Genomic DNA, 21,065 nt, shown 5'->3' on the forward strand with positions numbered 1-21,065 from the left:
TTAAAACATTTTTTTCCAATACGTGAATTTTTTAAAAAATATTTTTTCAATATGTGAATTTTTTAGAAAATATTTTTCCAATACGAGCATTTTTTAGAAAATATTTTTCCAATACGAACATTTTTTAGAAAAAATGTTTCCAATATGTGGATTATTCCACTATGTGGATTTTTTAAAAACATTTTTCCAATATGTGGATTCTTTAATAACAATTTTCCAATATGTGCATTTTTTAAAAAATATTTTTCCACTATGTGAATTTTTTAAAAAATATTTTTCCAATACGCGGTATTTTACAAGATTTTTTCCAATACTTGTATTTTTTTTAAAATATATTTTTCCAATATGTCAATTTTTTAGAAAATATTTTTCCAATATGAGAGTTTTTTAGAAAATATTTTTCTAATACGTGGATTTTTTAGAAAATAATTTTACAATACGTGGATTTTTTAATAAATATTTTTCCAATACGCGGATTTTTTAATAAATATTTTTTAAATACGCGCATTTTTTAATAAATATTTTTCCAATATTCGGATTTTTTAAAAGATTTTTTCCACTACGTGAATTTTTTAAAAAGTATTTTTTCAAAATGTGATTTTTTTAGAAAATATTATTCCAATACGTGCATTTTTTGGAAAATATTTTTCCAATATTTGAATTTTTTAAAAAGTATTTTCCAATATGTATTTTCCACATATTCCACATGTTTTTTAAAAATAATTTTTCCAATTTGTGTATTTTTTAAAAAACATTTTTCCAATACGTGGATTTTTTAATATGTGATTTTTTTAGGAAATATTTTTCCAATATGTGGATTTTTTAAAAATATTTTTCCAATATGTTGATTTTTCAAAAAATATTTTTCCAATATGTGAATTTTTTAGAAAATATTTTTCCAATACGTTAATTTTTTTCATAATATTTTCCTAATACTTGGATTTTTTAAGAAATATTTTTCCAATACGTGGATTTTTTAAAAAATATTTTTCTAATATGTGGATTTTTTAAAAAAATATTTTTCCAATACGTGGACTTTTTAAAAATTATTTTTCCAATACGTGGATTTTTTTAAAAAATATTTTTCCAATACATGGATTTTTTAAAAAATATTTATCCAATATGTGCATTTTTTAAAAAATATTTTTCCAATACGCGGTATTTTACAAGATTTATTTTTTAAAAAATATTTTTCCAATATTTGAATTTTTTAAAAAATATTTTTCCAATATTTGAATTTTTTAGAAAATAATTTTCTAATACGTGGATTTTTTAGAAAATATTTTCCAATATGTGGATTTTTTAGAAAATATTTTTCCAATACGTGGATTTTTTAATAAATATTTTTCCAATACGCGGATTTTTTAAAAGATTTTTTTCCACTACGTGAATTTTTTAAAAAGTATTTTTTCAAAATGTGAATTTTTTAGAAAACATTTTTCCAATACGTGGATTTTTTATAAAATATTTTTCCAATATGTGGATTTTTTTAGAAAATATTTTCCAATATGTGGATTTAAAAAAAAAGTTTCCAATACGCGGATTTTTAAAAAAAAAATCCAATACGTGGATTTTTTAAAAATAGTTCTACAATACATGGATTTTTAAAAAAAAATATTTTCCAATACATGGATTTTATAAAAAATATGTTTCCAATACGTGGATTTTATATAAAAATATTTTTCCAATATCTGGATTTTTTAAAAATATTTTTCCAATACGAGGATTTTTAAAAATATTTTTCGAGTACGTGAATTTAAAAAAATCCAATACGTGAATACAATACGTGTTTTTTAAATATTTTTCCAATAAGTGAATTTAAAAAAAATATATTTCCATCACCCTGATTTATTTAAAAAATATTTTTCCAATACGTGGATTTTAAAAAATATATTTCCATAAGTCGTTTTTTACAAAAAATATCCAATCCAGTACCAAAAAAATACCAATACTTGAATTTTTTAAAATAACATTTTTCCAATACGTAAATTTTTGCTTTAAAAATATTTTTCCAATACGTGGATTTTTTAAAAGATATGCTTTCAATACGCAGATTTCTTAAACAATATTTTTCCAATAAGTGAATTTTTTAAAAAATATTTTTCCAGTACGTGGATTTTTGTAAACAATATTTTTCCAATGCGTGGAATTCAAATATTTGGATTTTTAAAAAATATTTTTTCCATACGCGGATTTTTTAAGAAATAATTTTCCAATACGTGAATTTAAAAAAAAAATCAAATGTTTGGATTTTTAAAAAATATTTTTTCCATACGGGAGTTTTTAAAAAATATGTTTCTAATACGTGGTTTTAAAAAAAATTCTAAAACATATATTTTTACAATATGTGGATTTTTTATTTAAATAATATTTTTCCTATTCGTAGTTTTTTTAAAAAATATTTTCCAAACATGGATTTTTAAAATAAATATTTTTCCAATACGTGGATTAAATAAAACATTTTTCCAATACGTGGATTTTTTTTTTTAAATATTTTTAAAATATGTGTATTTTTTAAAAAATATTTTTCCAACACGTGGATTTTTTAAAAAATATTTTTCTAATACCTGAATTTTTTAGAAAATATTTTTCTAATACATGGATTTTTTAAGAAATGTTTTTCCAATACGTGAATTTTTTAAAAAATATTTTCCCAATACTTGGATTTTATAAAAAATATGTTTCCAATAGCTGGATTTTGTTAAATATAATTTTTGGATTTGGATTTGGATTTTTCAAAAAATATTTTTCCAATATTTTTAAAAAATATTTTTCTAATATTTTTTAAAACATTTTGATTTTTTAAAAAGTTTTTTTTTTTCAATATATGGATTTTTAAAAAGTATTTTCCACTACTTGGATTTTTTTGAAAAAACGTATACGTGGCGTAAAAAAATATTTTTATATTTTTTTTTTCAATAGCCAACAATACTTGGTGTTAACAATTGATTTTTCAAGTAGCCAATAATACATGAATATTTAAAAAAATATTTTTTCATTGGCCAAAAATACGTGGATTTTTTAAAATATATTTTTCAAGTAGCCAGCATCACGTGGATTTTTTAAGCAAATGTTTTTTCAAGTAGCCAAAAAATTTTTAAACAATATTTTTTCGCTGCGTTAATTTTTTTAATCATATTTTTACGTAGCCAATAATACTTGATTTTTTTTTTAAATATTTTCCCAAGTAGCCAACAGTACTTGGCTTTTTTGAAAAATATTTTTTCACTTTACCAACTATACGTGAATTTAAAAAAATATATTTTTTCAAATAGTCAACAATATGTGGATTTTTTTTAAATAATTCTTCATGTAACCAACAATATGTGTATTTTTTAAAAATATTTTTTCAAGTAGCCACCAATCTGTGAATTTTTTTAAAAATATTTTTCAAGTAGCCCCCAATACGTGGATTTTTTAAAAGTATTTTTCGAAAAGCCAAGAATATATATTATTCTGCCTTCTTATAATGCAGTTCATCGATTATAGTTTGTCTTATGTAACTCCCAAAGTTTTGGTGGCTATGGAAAATTAAAAAAAAAAACGTTCGTGTAATGCTTTTCATATATTATATATTATAATGCAGTTAATCGGTTATTGTAATGCCTTATTCGCCTCATGTGACTTCCAAATTTTTACTGGCTATGGAAAATTAAAAAAACATCGTGTAAAATTTTTCATATTTTTTATTAATAATTTTTTTCTTTTTTTCTTAAATATAAATTTTTAAATAATTCTCTTAAACTGCTTAATAAATTATCAACATATTTCGAAATAATAACATACAAATAATTTGTAAAAATTAAAGTTTTGTAGTCTGCGACTTGGGATCGGCATTTTGTATGCCCAGTTTTTGTAGTTTGTGTATGCGACGTATGTTGCGTTGCAGTTTCTTCTTGAACATCAGTTCGCGGGATATAGCTCGTAAATCCGACTTGGAGCAATCCTTTAAGTTGCGTACACCATTCGATATCAATTCGTCGGTAAGTAGAAATTTTGTTTTATTTAAATTCAGATGCCTCACTTCACGACGTTGTAATTCTTCACGATACAGGAAAAGAGTATAGGTGACCGAGGCTTTTGATGAAGACATTTTGTCGGAGTGGTTTTTTTTTGTAGCAGGTAGGGTTAGTTATATGTTGTGTTTTTGATGTCCAACAAAGGAATGATGCTTGCCTATCAATGTATTCAGATTTTTTATACATTTCAATTTCATAGCTTCCTCTGAAGCAGGTAAACAAACTACCTGCTTCAGAGGAAGCTATGGTGTATAGGGATAGGTCGTCCTTTTTTGGATTTTTTGTTCCTTTTTTGCGTAATATGTAAAATTTGTGCACGTGCATACATTTTTATTAGTGGTGCGATGAGTTCAAATTGCCTATGGGAAATATTCTTATTGTACATTTCCACATTTTACCTCCAGGTAATCCGTTTTGTGCATTTTTATTTATTGAGAAAAATTCCTAATGGTGTTGTAACTTTTTTAATCTCTCAGACAGCTGTTAAAGAGACTCTTATTGCCATTAGGCAATAAGAATTTATTTCTGGTGCGTTTTGCCTTTCTGGAATACTGAGACAATATTTTATTTGTTTACGTTTTTAAATGTGTTTAAATGATTTTAAAAATACGCCACATCAATATGCGAGTATATCGACGAAAAAATCTATATAATGACTTTTACTGTAAAATAAATATTTCCAAAGGACATTCTAGTTGGTAAAAAGGGGAGATATGTATATTCATTTTAACCTGCTGCCCCATTTTCTTGTAAGATGAACGATATGGGACCTCCTTCTTACAGCCTATTCTCCATAACGATTAGAATATAGTGCGACGCAACTTATAGAGAAGTTCTACATGGCTAAAATATTCAGGAAATTATCTCAAGGGGTTTAACCATCAATATTTTCCGGGATTTTCAAGCCCACAGTATGCAATACAGCATATCTGCCTTTGCATTATACTGGCGCTATGCCTTCAGATAATTAAAGTTCTGGTTAAAAGTAATAAATCACATCTTTATTATATTTGTCAACTATTTATAAGCAAAAAGTTACAGAGCTTTTGTTTTATAAACCTCTTTTTTAAAATATTTTAATCCCACATTGCTAAAAGATTTCCCCACTGTACACATACACATATTTCAATTATGTATGTATGCGTTTCATTCTCACCTGTTAAAATAAACACATACAATTTATCTCAATATTTGCTTTTGATGTATGCCATTTTTTTCCTTCGGTTTAGCTATGTGCGTGATTTTTGCACCAACACACAAAGCTGCCCAGTCCGCAAGCTACATACTTAGATATTTAATTTGTAATTTTTAAATTAACACAAATCTATGGTAACGGAATTTGTTTTTTATTTTCAGTTTGGTATTCCTTGAATGAAAACCACCAACTAGAAAACTAAAATCCAACACTAACAACTATAACAAAAGCAACACCCCAACATTATCAGAGTAAATACCTCGAGCACTAGCCATATATACAGCAGAGCGGTTTAGTACAGAAAGTAAATTAGCATCTGAACCAATTATACTGGCATTACTTCATTTGCATTTAATTAAAACAAAAAAAATGCTAAAGCCAAGCATGAAATGTAGCTGCTTTTGGTAGTTTTCGTGCCGCAATGGCTATTTGAGAGCAAAAAAAAAAACATACAAAAATGATAAATAAAAAGTTGTGAGCAGATATTTCCGGGGAGTAGCCGCAGCAACAGCACCTTGTAGTCATTATAATCCACACAACTTTATTCATGGATGGTGGGTTTACCAGCTAGTCATTCACTCACTCACTCACTCACTCACTCACTTTTCTAGTCAGAAGTGAATATTGTAATCTAAAGTTGTTTCGTATTTTGTTTTTGCAACCAGAGATCTATTTTGTTTTTTAATCATATCTCCTGTTACAAGCAGCAGCATGACTATAAATAGAAAAAGCTTGATTGACAAAGTTATTTATGAAAAATGCAAAACGATCAATATCAAGTGTGCTGAAGTTATTAAGAATCGATTCAAAAGGAAACATTTTGTTCAAAGAAACGATACAATCACTGTTTATCAGAAGCCGCTACACACTTTAAGCAGAAACGGACGTCTTTATAGATGAACAAAAGCACGTATATATAGACAGCAAAAAGCTCTTCTTTATAGAAAAAACCAAATTTAACTTATTTTCTGTAGACGAGCTGCAGCTTTTCTCAATACGAGTATATGTATATGTACTAAAGCACGAACAAAGGCTTGTCTTTATAGACGAGCTGAAGCACGTCTCCATAGACGAGCTAAGGCTCGTCTCCATTGACGAGCTGAAGCACGTCTCAATAGACGAGCTAAGGCACGTCTCCATTGACGAGCTGAAGCTCGTCTCCATTGACGAGCTGAAGCACGTCTCCATAGACGAGCTAAGGCACTTCTCCATTGACGAGCTGAAGCAAGTCTCCATAGACGCGCTTAGTAGATGAGGTGAAGAACGTCTTTATAGACGAGCTGAAGCACATCACTATAGCACATCTCTGTGGACGAGCTGAAGCACGTCTCTATAGACGAGCTGAAGCACGTCTCTATAGACGAGCTGAAGCACGTCTCTATAGACGAGCTGAAGCACGTCTCTATAGACGAGCTGAGGCGCGTCTCTATAGACGAGCTGAGGCGCGTCTCTATAGACGAGCTGAGGCGCGTCTCTATAGACGAGCTGAGGCGCGTCTCTATAGACGAGCTGAAGCACGTCTCCATAGACGAGCTGAAGTACATCTTTACATACGAGATGAAGCACGCTTTTATAGACGACATAAAATGCGTCCTTGTAGACGAGCTGAAGCCCGTCTTTATGGATGAAGAAAATCAAGTGTATACCAACTTAAACTCGTGTGCTGAAGCAGATCTTTATAAACGAGCTAAAGCACGTTTTTATAGACGAGCTAAATCACGTCTTTATGGAAGTGCTAAAGTACGTCTTTCTAGACGAGTTAAAGCACGTTTTGATAGACGAGCTAAAGCACGTCTTTATAGACGAGATAAAGCACGTTTGGATAGACGAGCTAAAGCACGTCTCTATAGCACATCTCTGTGGACGAGCTGAAGCACGTCTCTATAGACGAGCTGAAGCACGTCTCTATAGACGAGCTGAAGCACGTCTCTATAGACGAGCTGAAGCACGTCTCTATAGACGAGCTGAAGCGCGTCTCTTTAGACGAACTGAAGCGCGTCTCTATAGACGAGCTGAAGCGCGTCTCTATAGACGAGCTGAAGCGCGTCTCTGTAGACGAGCTGAAGCACGTGTCTATAGACGAGCTGAAGCACGTTTCTTTAGACAAGCTGAAGCGCGTCTCTATAGACGAACTGAAGCGCGTCTCTATAAACGAGCTGAAGGGCGTCTCTGCAGACGAGCTGAAGCACGTCTCTATAGACGAGCTGAAGCAAGTCTCTATAGACGAGCTGAAGCACGTCTCTATAGACGAGCTGAAGCACGTCTCTATAGACGAACTGAAGCGCGTCTCTATAGACGAGCTGAAGCGCGTCTCTGTAGACGAGCTGAAGCAAGTGTCTATAGACGAGCTGAAGCACGTTTCTTTAGACAAGCTGAAGCTTAGACGAGCTGAAGCACGTCTCTATATACGAGCTTAAGCACGTCTTAATAGACGAGCTAAATCACGATTTTATAGACGAGCTTAAGCACGTCTTTATAGACGAGCTAAAGCACGTCTTTATAGGCGAGCTAAAGCACGTCCTTATAGACGAGCTAAAGCACGTCTTTATAGACGAGCTAAAGCACGTCTTTATAGACGAGCTAAAGCACGTCTTTATAGACGAGCTAAAGCATGTCTTTATAAACGAGCTAAAGCACGTCTTTATATACGAACTAAAGTACGTCTTTATGGACGTGCTAAACACGTATTGATAGACGAGCTAAAGCACGTCTTTAGAGACGAGCTAAAACACGCCTTTATAGACGAGCTAAAGCACGTCTTTATAGATGAGCTAAAGAACATCTTTATAGAAAAGCTAAATCACGTCTTTATAGACGAGCTAAAGCACGTGTTTATAGACGAGCTATAGCACGTTTTTATAGACGAGCTAAAGCACGTCTCTATAAACGAGCTGAAGCACGTCTCTATAGACGAGTTGAAGCACTTCTCTATAGACGAGCTTAAGTACGTCTCTATAAACGAGCTTAAGAACGTCTCTATTAACGAGCTTAAGTACGTCTCTATAGAAGAGCTGAAGCACGTCTCTATAGACGAGCTGAAGCACGTCTCTATAGATGAGCTGAAGCACGTCTCGATAGATGAGCTGAAGCACGTCTTTATAGACGAGCTCATGCACGTCTCTATAGACGAGCTGAAGCACGCCTCTATAGACGAGCTAAAGCACGTCTCTGTTGACAAGCTGAAGCACGTCTTTGTTGACAAGCTGAAGCACGTCTCTGTTGACAAGCTAAAGCACGTCTCTGTAGACGGGCTGAAATACATCTCTATAGGCGTGCTGAAACACCTCTATATAGACGAGCTGAAGCACGGCTCTGTAGACGAGCTGAAGCACGGCACGTGTTTATAGACGAGCAGAAGCACGTCTTTGCCGAAGCTTGTCTTTATAGACGAGCTAAAACACGTCTTTATAGACGAGCTAAAGCACGTCTTTATAAACTAGCCCAAGCTTGTCTTTATAGACGAGCTAAAGAACGTCCTAATAGACGAGCTGAAGCACGTCCTAATGGACGAGCTAAAGTATGTTTTTATTGACGAGATAAAGCACGTCTTTATGGACGAGCTAGATCACGTCTTTATGGACGAGCTAAAGCACGTCTTTATAGACGAGCTTAAGCACGTCTTTGTAGAGGAGCCTTAGCACGTCTTTATAGAAGAGCTAAATCACGTCACGAGCTAAAGCACGTCTTTATAGACGAGCTAAAGCTTGTCTCTGTAGACCAGCTAAAGCACGTCTTCATAGACGAGATAAAGCACGTCTTCATAGACGAGATAAAGCGTGCATTTATAGACGACCTAAAAACCTTCTTTACGAGATGAAGCCCGCTTTATAAACGAGCTGAAGTATTCTTTATATACGAGCTGAAGCCTTTATAAGTCTTTATAAACGAGCAAAAGCTTCTGTTCATAAACTCGCCTTTTAAGGCGAAAAACGTGAGGTGTTTTATAACAGAGCCTCAAGTTGCTCTTTGAGGACCTGAGGCTCATCTATAGAGAAGAATTTTATACTATTTACAAAAGGCTGAGGATCATGTTTAAAGCTCAGCTTAAGCCTCATTTTTAGAGGCGGATTGTTACAGTTTGTCTGTGAAGGCGACTGTTTTATCCCGCCGCCGTTTTGACATGGCAAGCTAAAACCCGTCTTTATATACGAGATGAAGCCCGCATTATAAACGAGCTGAAGCATTCTTTAAATACGAGCTGAAGGCCGTGTTTATAAACGAGCAGAAGCCGCTGTTCATAAACTCGCCTTTTAAAGCGAAAAACGTGAGGTGTTTTATAACAGAGCCGCAAGTTTCTCTTTGAGGACCTGAGGCCCATCTATAGAGACTGATTTGATACTATTTTACAAAAGGCTTGAGGATCATCTTTAAAGTTCATCTTCAGCCTCATTTTTAGAGGCGGATTGTTACAGTTTGTCTGTGAAGGCGACTCTTTCATACCGCAGCCATTTTGATATGACCGGAACAAACCTATAAATCTGAGAAAAAAAAATACAAATCACTTTTTTTTTCTCAAGTACAACCTAATGTTCATTACGTGATTAAAGTTCAGCAGAAAATTTGTAATTTATTTGACATCTTATACTGCCATTTCAAAACACTTAAAAAACGCATTGAAATCACAGCAGCAACAACAACAACATCAACAAAAACGCTGAACTTCCGCCTCAGCAACAAAGTAACACATTGGAAACTCGACCTTAATCTGACAATTCATCAAACACATGATTTGAGCTGCAACAATTTTATCGTTAAACGTGTTCAAATGCTGGTCAAATCGATTCGAATGATAGTCTAGGTCTAGCAAACGTCTTAAGCATCTCGACCAAAAAAAAAAAAAAAACAAAACAAGCAATAAATTTAGAAGGAGAAAAAAAGAAACAACAAAACGGCCATTAAGTCATTATTTCAATATCATTGAAAAGTATTTAAAAATTTAATTTTGAAAATGCCACAGCGTGTTTTTGTGTGAGTGTTATCGATGCAAAGGTTAGCGTTTGTTTTATTGCAAAATTTGTTAAAATTTTTAAGTGTTTTTGTTTCTTGATTTTCGAGAGCCATCACATGCAATCGTATCGAAAGAAACACAAACCTGAAACCTTTTGGAGGGGAGGTTTTTGATTTTATTGTGTTAATGATGTTTCTTGTTTTTTTTTTGGTTATTGGTGCTTTTTTGTGGTAGTGTTGGGGAGAAATGAAATTGGAAGTCAGCCGCCTGAAAACCAAACCAAACTCAACCGGTTGTAATTTATGCAATGAACCAGTTTCGGTGTGTTAACATTCAGTTTTAAGATTATTTTTCTTTTTCGATTTCAAATCATTTTCAATATTTTAAATCAATGAAGAAATGTTTGCTTTTTTATTCGTTTCTTAATTATTTAACTGCTGCCACTGCCCTGGCCAATGACTTAAAAGTTCATAAGAAATATGTGTGTGTTTGTTTCCACTGTTTAGAATTTACATTATATAGAAAATGTTTGACTTCTTACAACAGTATTTTGTTTTCTGGCTGACCTTTTGCATTTTAAGGTTTTCTGTCCCAGTGCCGCATTTTGACTTCTGTATTAATTCGATGATTAATTAATTTTTCTTGTTTGTGAGTTTTTTGGTTTTTTTTGTTCGAAACAACTTTAATTTTGAATATTGTCTATTTTGTTGGTTCTTTGTTCAAATGGTTATCATCGTGTGTGTGCCTGTGTTTTAGAAGGTTCTCTGCTAAGAGTTTGCATAACAAGCCACAGCCACCGTTAGTATTTTCTTAGTTTTAGAATATTTATCATTCAATTATTAAAACTTGTTTGGCTAGGTAACATTTTAAAAAATAATAAAGAACAAAAAGCACTATTCATATAATTTGAAATAAAAAATATATCTTTAGTGGCATCTAGTTGACATTTGTTACTTACTGGCAGTTGACATTATTCATGGAAAGTTGAATGCATTTTATGTGTTGTTCTTAACACCATGTTTCAGAGGGTATTCAACGATGGCCATTCTGGTTGTAACTTATATTAGTTTTTCAATATTATCTTGTGCAAAAATCATATTTGAGTATCAAGATGAACCTTTCCGCAAGTACTGTGGCTCCCTTCTTAAGAACGCGTACTGTCGCTACCTTGTAGAAAGTTATTTGGTAAACTGCTTAGGTAGACCAAAGTAGCATCTATTAGCCAAAACATTCGTATCTTGATTTTATTTATAGCCGTGTTGAGTTTGATAAAGTGTTTAAGTACCTCATGATTAATCTTTATTTCCTAATCGATGCGTAGGAGACTTATCACACTGCAGTCAGAACAAACAGAACATTTGCAAAATAAGTTTTGGATTTAAAAAAAAAAATATTTGAAAATGTTGCCTATCAGGGCGAAGATCTCTTTAATATAAATTTTAATTAATTTATCGTTGGAGTCGAGTTTAATAACCGATAATTTTTTGAACGTGAAAAGGGAAAGCCGAAGATTCGAACCCTAAAAATCACCATATCGTCACCATAAATGCCCGAAGACGTAACCCACAAAAACCAAACTTTACAGGAGAAGCAAAAAACGTTATAAAATGAAAAACTGTTTTATAGAATATCAGTCTTATGAGGGCGAGTATTTTGGGTATTATCAATCATGTAAGAATGGGAGTAAGTAATGAAACTGAAACCGCGTACAAGCGTGATTTTTGGATCCGTCATTTCCAAAAAATCTGCAATGTTATCCTATTTTCCGAAATGCCATTTATAGAATAGGATCGTTATTTTTGAACGTAGAAGCTTGAAATCTTGCCAGAGCATGTATTTTAGCTTTATGTAACAGATTCCATCAAAGAACGAATCTCGATTTTCATGTGGATTACGTCTTCGGGCATTTATGGTGACGATATGTGACCGGTTTCGCCGTTGGTAGCGGCTTATCAGACATATCGGGTGTGGAGTGGCTTCCCTGTCTTCGAACTTTTTCTCCTTCAAATGCAATTTGTTTTTACAGTGGTGGATATTTGTTCACTCAATCTGTATGGCTTCCATGATAAACGCTTAGCGCACCTTTTAGAAGTTATGAGTTTTGGCTCTGAAAGCTAACACAAAATTAATTTCAAAATTATAAAATTATTTATTATAATAAAAAATTACAATAAAATTATATAAAAATAGCACTAGCATCTGAGGCTATAGGCTAAAGATCAAAATAGTTTATATTAAAAATGTTAAAATATATATTTTTGTTTCATCCATATATTTTGTGTTAGGAAACACAATGTCACAAAATATATTGCTGCAAAAACAATATATATTTTCAGATTTTTAAAATACACTATTTTGCTCTTAGAATATGATTGCTCCTACAATATCTCTTCTCTGCATGTATAGTTTCGAAATCCAAAACATATTTTGAAAAATTCACGATAATCATAAAATATTTTATAAAAATCCATGAACATAATCAAATATTTTTTGAAAATCTACGATCATAATCAAGTATTTTTGAAAACCCACGAGCATAATCAAATATTTTTTGAAAATACACGATCATAATTAAATATTTTTTGCAAATCCACGATCATAATCAAATATTTTTTTGGAAATCTACGATCATAATCAAATATTTTTTGCAAATTGACGATTATAATCAAATATCTAAAATTTTTTGAAAACCCACGATCATAATCAAATATTTTTTTGAAAATCTACTATCATGATATTTTTAAAGAATCCAAATCAACATAAAATTGTTTTGAAAAATCGACGATCATTAAAAATATTTTTCAAAAAAATCTATATCATCATAAAATATTTTTCCAAAAATCCAAAGATCATCATAAAATATCTTTAAAAATCCACGATCATCAAAAACATTTGATCATCACACATTTGTCAGCTTTCAAATATTTTGTTCTGGTGTTTTTTGGGAAAGCCGAAAAGTGAGCATCATTCTTATTAACATGAGAATACTCGATGCTTAAAGTGTTCAGGTTTTCACTAGAAAAATCATCATTTCAAAAACTGAAAAGCCAATTGTTAATTCCCTTCGCCGGGATGAAATCATGATATTGGTAGCGATCAGTAAATTTTGCAGGCTGCCAGTGCGGAATACTCCAGACTTGAAGATTCAATCATATGATTGCTAAAACACAAGAAACATTTAAAAAAAGTTAAAAATCATTACTAAATCATTATAATCAAATATTTAAAAAATCTACGATTAAAATCAAATATTTTAAAAATCCACGATCATTATAAAATATTTAAAAAAATCCATATCATCATAAAATATTTATTGAAAATTCTACGATCATCATAAAATATTTTTTGAAGAATCTATGGTCATCGTAAACAAATTTTGCAAAATATACGATCATCGTGAAAAATCCACGATCATCATTAACCCTTTTTTGAAAAATCTACGATCATCATAAAATATTTTTAAAAAATAAGACCATCGTAAACAATTTTTGAAATATTAGTTTTTAACACATCCACGGTCATTAAAAGTATTTTTCAAAAAATTCAAAGATCATCATAAAATATTTTTAAAAAATCCACGATCATCAAAAATATTTTTAAAAAATCCAAGATCATCATAAAATATTAACAAAATCCGCGATCATAATCAAATATTAAAAAAATCCGCGATCATAATCAAATATTTAAAAAATCCACGATCATCATAAAATATTTAAAAAAAAATCCAAATCATCATAAAATATTTTTTTGGAAATCCACGGTTCATCAAATATTTTTTGTCTGTCTTCAAAAATTTTTTTAAGAAAATCCAAAATCATCATAAGATGTTTTTCTATTTTTCAAAAACTCCAAGATCACCATAAAATACTTTTAAAAATCGACGATATTAATCAAATATTTAAAAATCCCGATCATCATAAAATATTCTTCCAAAAATCCACGATCATCATAAAATATGTTTCAAAAAATCAAAGATCATCATAAAATACTTTTCAAAAAATACGAAGATCATCATACAATATTTAAAAAGAATCCACTATCTTCAAAAAGATTTTTAAACAATTTAAGATCATCATGAAATACTTTTCAAAAAATCCAAGATTATTATACAATTTTTTTCAAAAATACAATATTTAAATATTAAAAAAAACCACGATCTTCAAAAACAGTTTTAAAAAATCTAAGATCATCATGAAATATTTTTCAAAAAATTCAAGTCATCATAAAATATTTTTCAAAAAATTCGAGATCATAAAATATTTTTCAAAAACTCCAAAATCGTCATATAAAATTAAAAAAAAAAAAACATAAAATAATTTAAAAAATCTTAATTTAAAATTTACGATGATGGATTTTTCAAAATTTTTTTTTTTGAAAACTCAACGGTCTTTACAAAATGTTTTTTGGAAAATACACGGTCATCAGAAAATACATTTTTTTAAATCCACGATCATCGTAAAATATTTTTCAAAAATCCATGATCATCATAAAATATTTAAAAAAATCCACCATCATCAGAAAATACATTTTTTTAAATCCACGATCATCGTAAAATATTTTTCAAACAATCCAAGATCATCATAAAATATTTAAAAAAATCCACGATCATCAAAAATATTTTTAAAAAAATCCAAGATCATCATAAAATATTTTTCCAATAATCCAAGATCACCATAAAATATTTAAAAAATCCACGATCATAATCAAATGTTTAAAAAATCCACGATCATCTTAAAATATTTAAAAAAATCCAAATCAGCATAAAATATTTTTCAAAAAATCCGAGATCATCATAAAATATTTTTCAAAAACTAAAAGATCATCATGTAATATTTTAAAAAAAATCCACGATCGTAATCAAATATTTAAAAAATCCACGTCCATCATAAAATAATTAAAAATCTAAATTTAAAATTTACGATGATCGTGGATTTTTCAAAAAATAGTTTTTTTAAATCCACTATCTTTATAAAATGTTTTTTTGAAAATACACGGTCATCAGAAAATACATTTTTTTAAATCCACGGTCATCAGAAAATACATTTTTTTTTAAATCCACGATCATCGTAAAATATTTTTCAAAAATCCATGATCATCATAACATATTTTTCAAACAATCCAAGATCATCATAAAATATTTAAAAAAATGCACGATCATCAAAAATATTTTTAAAAAAATCCAAGATCATCATAAAATATTTTTCCAATAATATTTAAAAAATCCACGATCATAATCAAATTTTTAAAAAATCCACGATCATAATCAAATATTTAAAAAATCCACGATCATCTTAAAATATTTAAAAAAATTCAAATCAGCATAACATATTTTTCAAAAAATCCGAGATCATCATAAAATATTTTTCGAAAACTCCAAGATCATATAAAACTTTTAAAAAAATCCACGATTGTAATCAAATATTTGAAAAATCGACGTTCATCATAAAATAATTAAAAAATCTAAATTTAAAATTTACGATGATTGTGGATTTTTCAAAAAATATTTTTTTTAAATCCGCTATCTTTTTTTTGGAAAATACACGGTCATCATAAAATATATTTTTTTTTAAATCCACGATCACGTAAACTATTTTTTGGAATTAACGGCCATTGTAAACAAATTTTGAAAAATCTACTATCATCGTAAAAATTTTGAAAAATCTACTATCATCGTAAAAAATTTTGAAAAATTACGATCATCGTAATTCTTTTTTTTTTTTTTTTGAAAAGTTTTGATCTTCTTACATACTCGTATTGTTGAAAAATCTACGATCATCGTAAACGATTTTTGAAAAATCCACGATCATCATAACATACGATCGTCATAAACTGTTTTGTGAAAAATCCGCCATCATCCCAATGTATTGGATTTTTAATCATCATAACATATTTTTTTTAAAAAAATACTCGATCATTATAAATATTTAAAAAACCCACGGTCATCATCCAATATTTAAAAAAAATCAACGAACATTGTAAAATATTTTTGAGAAAATCCACCATCATAATAAAATATTAAAAAATGCGATCATTATAAAATATAATAAAAAAAATCCTAGACCATCACAAAATATTAAACAAATCACAATCATCATAGAATATTTTGAAAAAATCCACGATTATCATAAAATGTTTTTAAAGAATCCACGATCATCATAAAAATCCACCATAATCACGAATAAAAACTAATATTGTTTTTTTAAGCAATGATCGTAAGCAAATAGTTTTCAAAAATTCACGAAAATGTAGAAAAATCCCACATTAAAAAATTTTTAATGTAAGTTAAAAATCTTCCCTATGTTATTTCAAAGACCTACAATCATTAATTATTTTTTATTCGCGATTTCAAAAAGATTTTTTACCCCCAGCCTCAAGGCTAACAAAGTTTTATACTCTTTGAAATAACCCAAATTGTTCTCATCGAAATAATAGTTTTGGACAGCTATCCAGACAATTTGGATTTGAATTTACCCTGTCTGTCCGTCTGTCTGTTCTGTCCGTCTGTCTGTTCTGTCCGTCTGTCTGTTCTGTCCACTTCATCGAGTACCTCACCCACAAAAGTTGCTAATTTTTCGCTAAAATGGTGTGCACGATAACTCTCAAAGGGATTATATTTGGTGCAAATTTTTTACATTGTAATATTTCTTCCACGCTTTCAAATTCCACCAAGAAAGTCTATATCGAACACCATTTTCGGGTAAATTTTAATAAAGGTACTCATAGTGGTCATTTTTTCACCAATAAATGATTTTCATTAACAATTCCATGTTTCTTGATATAATTGTCAAAAAGCTCTACAAATCTATAAATATAGAAATGTCTGACAGGCATTGGTCCAACTTTTGCACATCTTAATATTAGTCTCAAACTTAAATCATGTTCCGGACAACACCTTCTTCTTGCTTCTTCCACAACCGTTTAGAATGTTCGGTGAACTGCAGTTTAAGGGTTTATGGAAATGAAATTTTCATCAAATGTAGTCAATCATTGAGATTCTGTCTATCGCTATAATGTTCTACAAACCTCTATCAAGTGGTATTCTTGTAAATAAGAAGTATAATGTTTTTGTCGTGTAGGTTGTGTTGATTAACTGCCTGTTTCTGTATGTCGAAAGAATACTTCCAAACTCGTGTGTGTTTTTCAAATTTGTTTTTTGTTTTGAAGCAAAAACAAAGGTAAACATATTTCGAAAACTAAAGTTTGGACGTGTTTCATTCGCACACTTTTTCGTTTCGACATAAAGAAACAGGCTGTTAATCCGTCCGTGAAATAATAAGGCCAACTATTTGTGCTATATACACACAAAAAAATGGCCTCTCTAACTTATGTCCCAAACATATTTTGCAGCAAACATATATTTGTTTGCAATCAGTCCCAAATATATGTTATTTGGGTCCTGCAAACAAATATATGTTTGGGTGCAAACAAATTATATGTTTGGATGCAAACAAATACAAAGCCAAAATCCACAAAAAAAAAAAAAAAAACAAACACATGCACCAATGGGCGCTTTCTGAGAGCAAGGGAGCGTAAATGTCAATGTGAAAAACATTGAAATGAATGCTCACTTGCTCTCAGCAAGCGCTCACTGGCTATTTCTAACATATATACACATTTATAAATGGTGGGCAAAGAAAAAAAGGCAAAACAACAAAGACACATAGGTACATACAAAATTCCAAAGAAATACATAACACACTTTAATAAAAGAAAAACTGCATGAAATAACTTATAAAAAGTCGCACTTTTAAAAAGAAAAAAATTATATAGAAACATCGTTGAACGCTTCTCCTAAGTTGTGAAATAAAACACATTTTCTTCAAAGTTGAAATCATCAGCATCTGGAATCAAATGAGTATACATATGTATGTAATCTACAAATGTATTGAAGTAATTTCCAATATTAAATGCGATTTCTTCCTTGTCCAATAAAATATTTCCATTCAATTTTTTGATTCAATTATAAAATGTATTGAACAGTTAATTTACTAAAAAGCACAATTTCTTTAGGAAAAGACAAAACACTGATTTATTCACTCACTTTACCGTCTTTACTCAACGATGCTCTCTAGAACACTGATGAAACCAAGATCAACATAATTAATAGGTCTGTACGATAACTTCGCAAGTAAAAAGTACTTGCAAGTACTCAGCAAGTTCTCAGTAACTTCTCTCCACTTATTTTACTCTCTCGAAGCTAAAAATTTGCAGAATGCTATCGAACAACAATTTGCAAAAACTTGCAAAGAGTCAGCTGATTTGACAAACAAGAAGTTTGGCGGATAAGATTTAATTTAACCATCGAAGGTTGTTTACGAAAATTGTTTGATTATCCATTGATACAAAAATAATTCTCTCTCTATATCATAAATTAAAGGCTGGCCGTCCACATTGTTTTCCTCCAACTCCATGGATGCGCCGCTTTTTGCTGGGATTTGATACCTTAGAAATAAAAGAAATCATCACAAACTACATAATAAGTTGTTTTACAAAATAAGTCGTTTTCCAAAATTTAATTAGACATCTCTTCTCTTTTTTATCTTGTAATTATTTTAATAACCAAATGTTTATGTTTTTGCCAAAAATTGCAAAGTTCGCCACAGAATATTCGAATTTAAATCAGCTGATCAAACTTGCAAATTCTAACAAGGAAAATTTTGCTTGCAAAAACTTGTAAGTTCTCAGTAACAAAAGTCTCCAAAATTCTCTCCAAATTCGCTCTCGTTTACTTTACAAGTGTGTTATCGAACAGCATTTTGTAAAAGTTTTTACAAATTACAAGCTTTTGGGTTATCGCCCAGACCTAATACCATGTTTTTTTAAGCTTCGCTTGCTACGTTGGTTAACAACAACAAAGCACGAAACACACGTGTTTTACGCATACACATCACAAAATGTCTGCGTCTCCTATTACACCATGCACACAGCTCTTTATTGTAAACCAGCATTTCTATTTATTTTATACGTTGGGGATATTTTCAAAGTACATTTAGGTCATGTTGTTGTTTTTGCATATCCTTCACCATAGTACGCAGCATATATTAAGTTTTTTGTCTAATTTTCGGCATAAATTAAATATATTAAAATGTTATATATATATTAAATTATTATATTATATATTATACATATATAATTTTTTTATATTCCTTTCCAAATTTCTTAATATACTCTTTAACGTATTCCTTTCATCTATTTCAGGTAAATGTTTATAAATAATTCTTGTAAATTCTTGCTGCTGGTAAGTTTATTAAAATATCTACGTCAGTGTATAGACAGGTTGTCTTAACCAATAAACTGCCAGAGTAAAGTTAAATGGCACTTGCGTAGATAAGTTGCACTAATATATGTATGGGTGAGAATACACGTATGTACTTGTAAATGTTTACTGAAAAGCACATAACCATCATCCAGTGGAATTCTGCCTTCAATCACAAGTCACCCAGAATGGATTTTCGTTAATAATGTGACCGGTGATTGAAGGCAAAAGTCTTCCAGCTGATGGTTAGGTGCCTTAACGTCCAACGTTGGAATGGGAGGTCTATTTTGGAAAATTTTGATACATAAACCGTTTAATTTGTTACTTTTCGAATTTGGATGATGCTTGAATTGTGCATATTTGTTTATATTTAATTCTTAAACTACTAGCAGATATTGGTTAATAAATATTTGCATATTCAAGTATATGTATGTATATATGTATGCATTATTCACAAATATATTATTGCACATATTCCCAAACTACATACCAAGTTATGTACATGTATGCATGTATACTTGCCATTTGAAATTCGCAATCAAAAGTTCAAATGCATCCAAAATTTGCAATATTATTATTTTTCATTTTTTTGTATTACGAAAATTTCAAGCTTATTTTCTCACCATAACATGTCATGCATTCGTTTCAATTTTTCGCATTTATTGTGAGAAAATGTATCATTATCAAATGTAAACAACATTGAAAACGTTTGTTGTTTTAGTTTTGGGTTTTTGCTCAATTCAACCACGAACAAAACAAAATGAAAAAATATTAAAATTTATGGACATGGTAAAAATGGCAACGATACAAAGTTAAAAATCAAATGACATGACTGACGGTGGTGGCACAGCAATGATACACCACAAAACAGACGTACATATATACTGCACACAGGCCAGCCAGCAGTACAAGAAGTACAAACATGTCACGTTTGAGGCAAACCAAACTTAAATATTGGTGGTAATGTTACAGCTTGCTGTTAGACGACATTGTCGTTTTTGTTTGAATCGAAAGCGTTGCATTTGATGGTTATTTGAAAAATCCAAAACTCGAAAAAAAAACAAAGAGCTCACATACAGAATAACATTTGTAACATAACCTTTAACAATAATGGTCGTCATGTAAAATAGATGAAATAAAAATTTATTGAGAAAATGAAAATACATACTCAAGTTCAGTGTAAGCATTTTGTTTTTTGCTTAACAAAGTAGAGGAAATGTATGTTTACATGTCTGTATGTCTTCTGCTTTATCAGTGGGGTAAAAAATTATGGTTTATTTCTAAAAACTTTTTCAAAACAAAACCACCAATTTTACTCATTACTTAGTAATCGGTGGCAGAGCCGATAAAACCGAAAGTTGTGAGTTCAGCGCCAACGTTTGTTTCCTTAGCAAAAAATCGAAGCCGTTGTAGACATTCAGAGTTTAGAGTGCAGTTATTTCATTTGTTAGCAGAAGTCAGAAATCTGGATCTAGAAAAACATATGATCGCAGGGGTTGGGTCTCTATCTTAACACCGTGTTACAGATGTTATTCAGCGATGGTCATTCTATTTGTATCTTATATTAGTTGTTCAATATTATCTTGTGCAAAAACCATATTTGAGTATCAAGATGAATCTTTTGGGGTTCGAATCTTTGGCTTTCCC

General features: G+C 30.3%; 2 protein-coding genes across 6 annotated transcripts in view; one reads left to right on the forward strand and one right to left on the reverse strand.

The window, feature by feature from the left end:
- The window catches only part of RhoGEF64C (Rho guanine nucleotide exchange factor at 64C), a 516,396-nt gene that overhangs the window by 36,993 nt on the left and 458,338 nt on the right, over positions 1–21,065 (forward strand). The window lies entirely within an intron of this gene.
- Positions 3,803–4,093, reverse strand: LOC141402963 (uncharacterized). Its single transcript, XM_073985089.1, has one exon. The coding sequence runs from the start codon at positions 4,091–4,093 to the stop codon at positions 3,803–3,805; it is 291 nt and encodes a 96-aa protein (XP_073841190.1).

The sequence above is a fragment of the Musca autumnalis genome, unplaced genomic scaffold (assembly GCF_047663935.1).
Source record: "Musca autumnalis isolate F117 unplaced genomic scaffold, ASM4766393v1 scaffold_4, whole genome shotgun sequence".
In the NCBI taxonomy this organism is placed as follows: Eukaryota; Metazoa; Arthropoda; class Insecta; order Diptera; family Muscidae; genus Musca; species Musca autumnalis.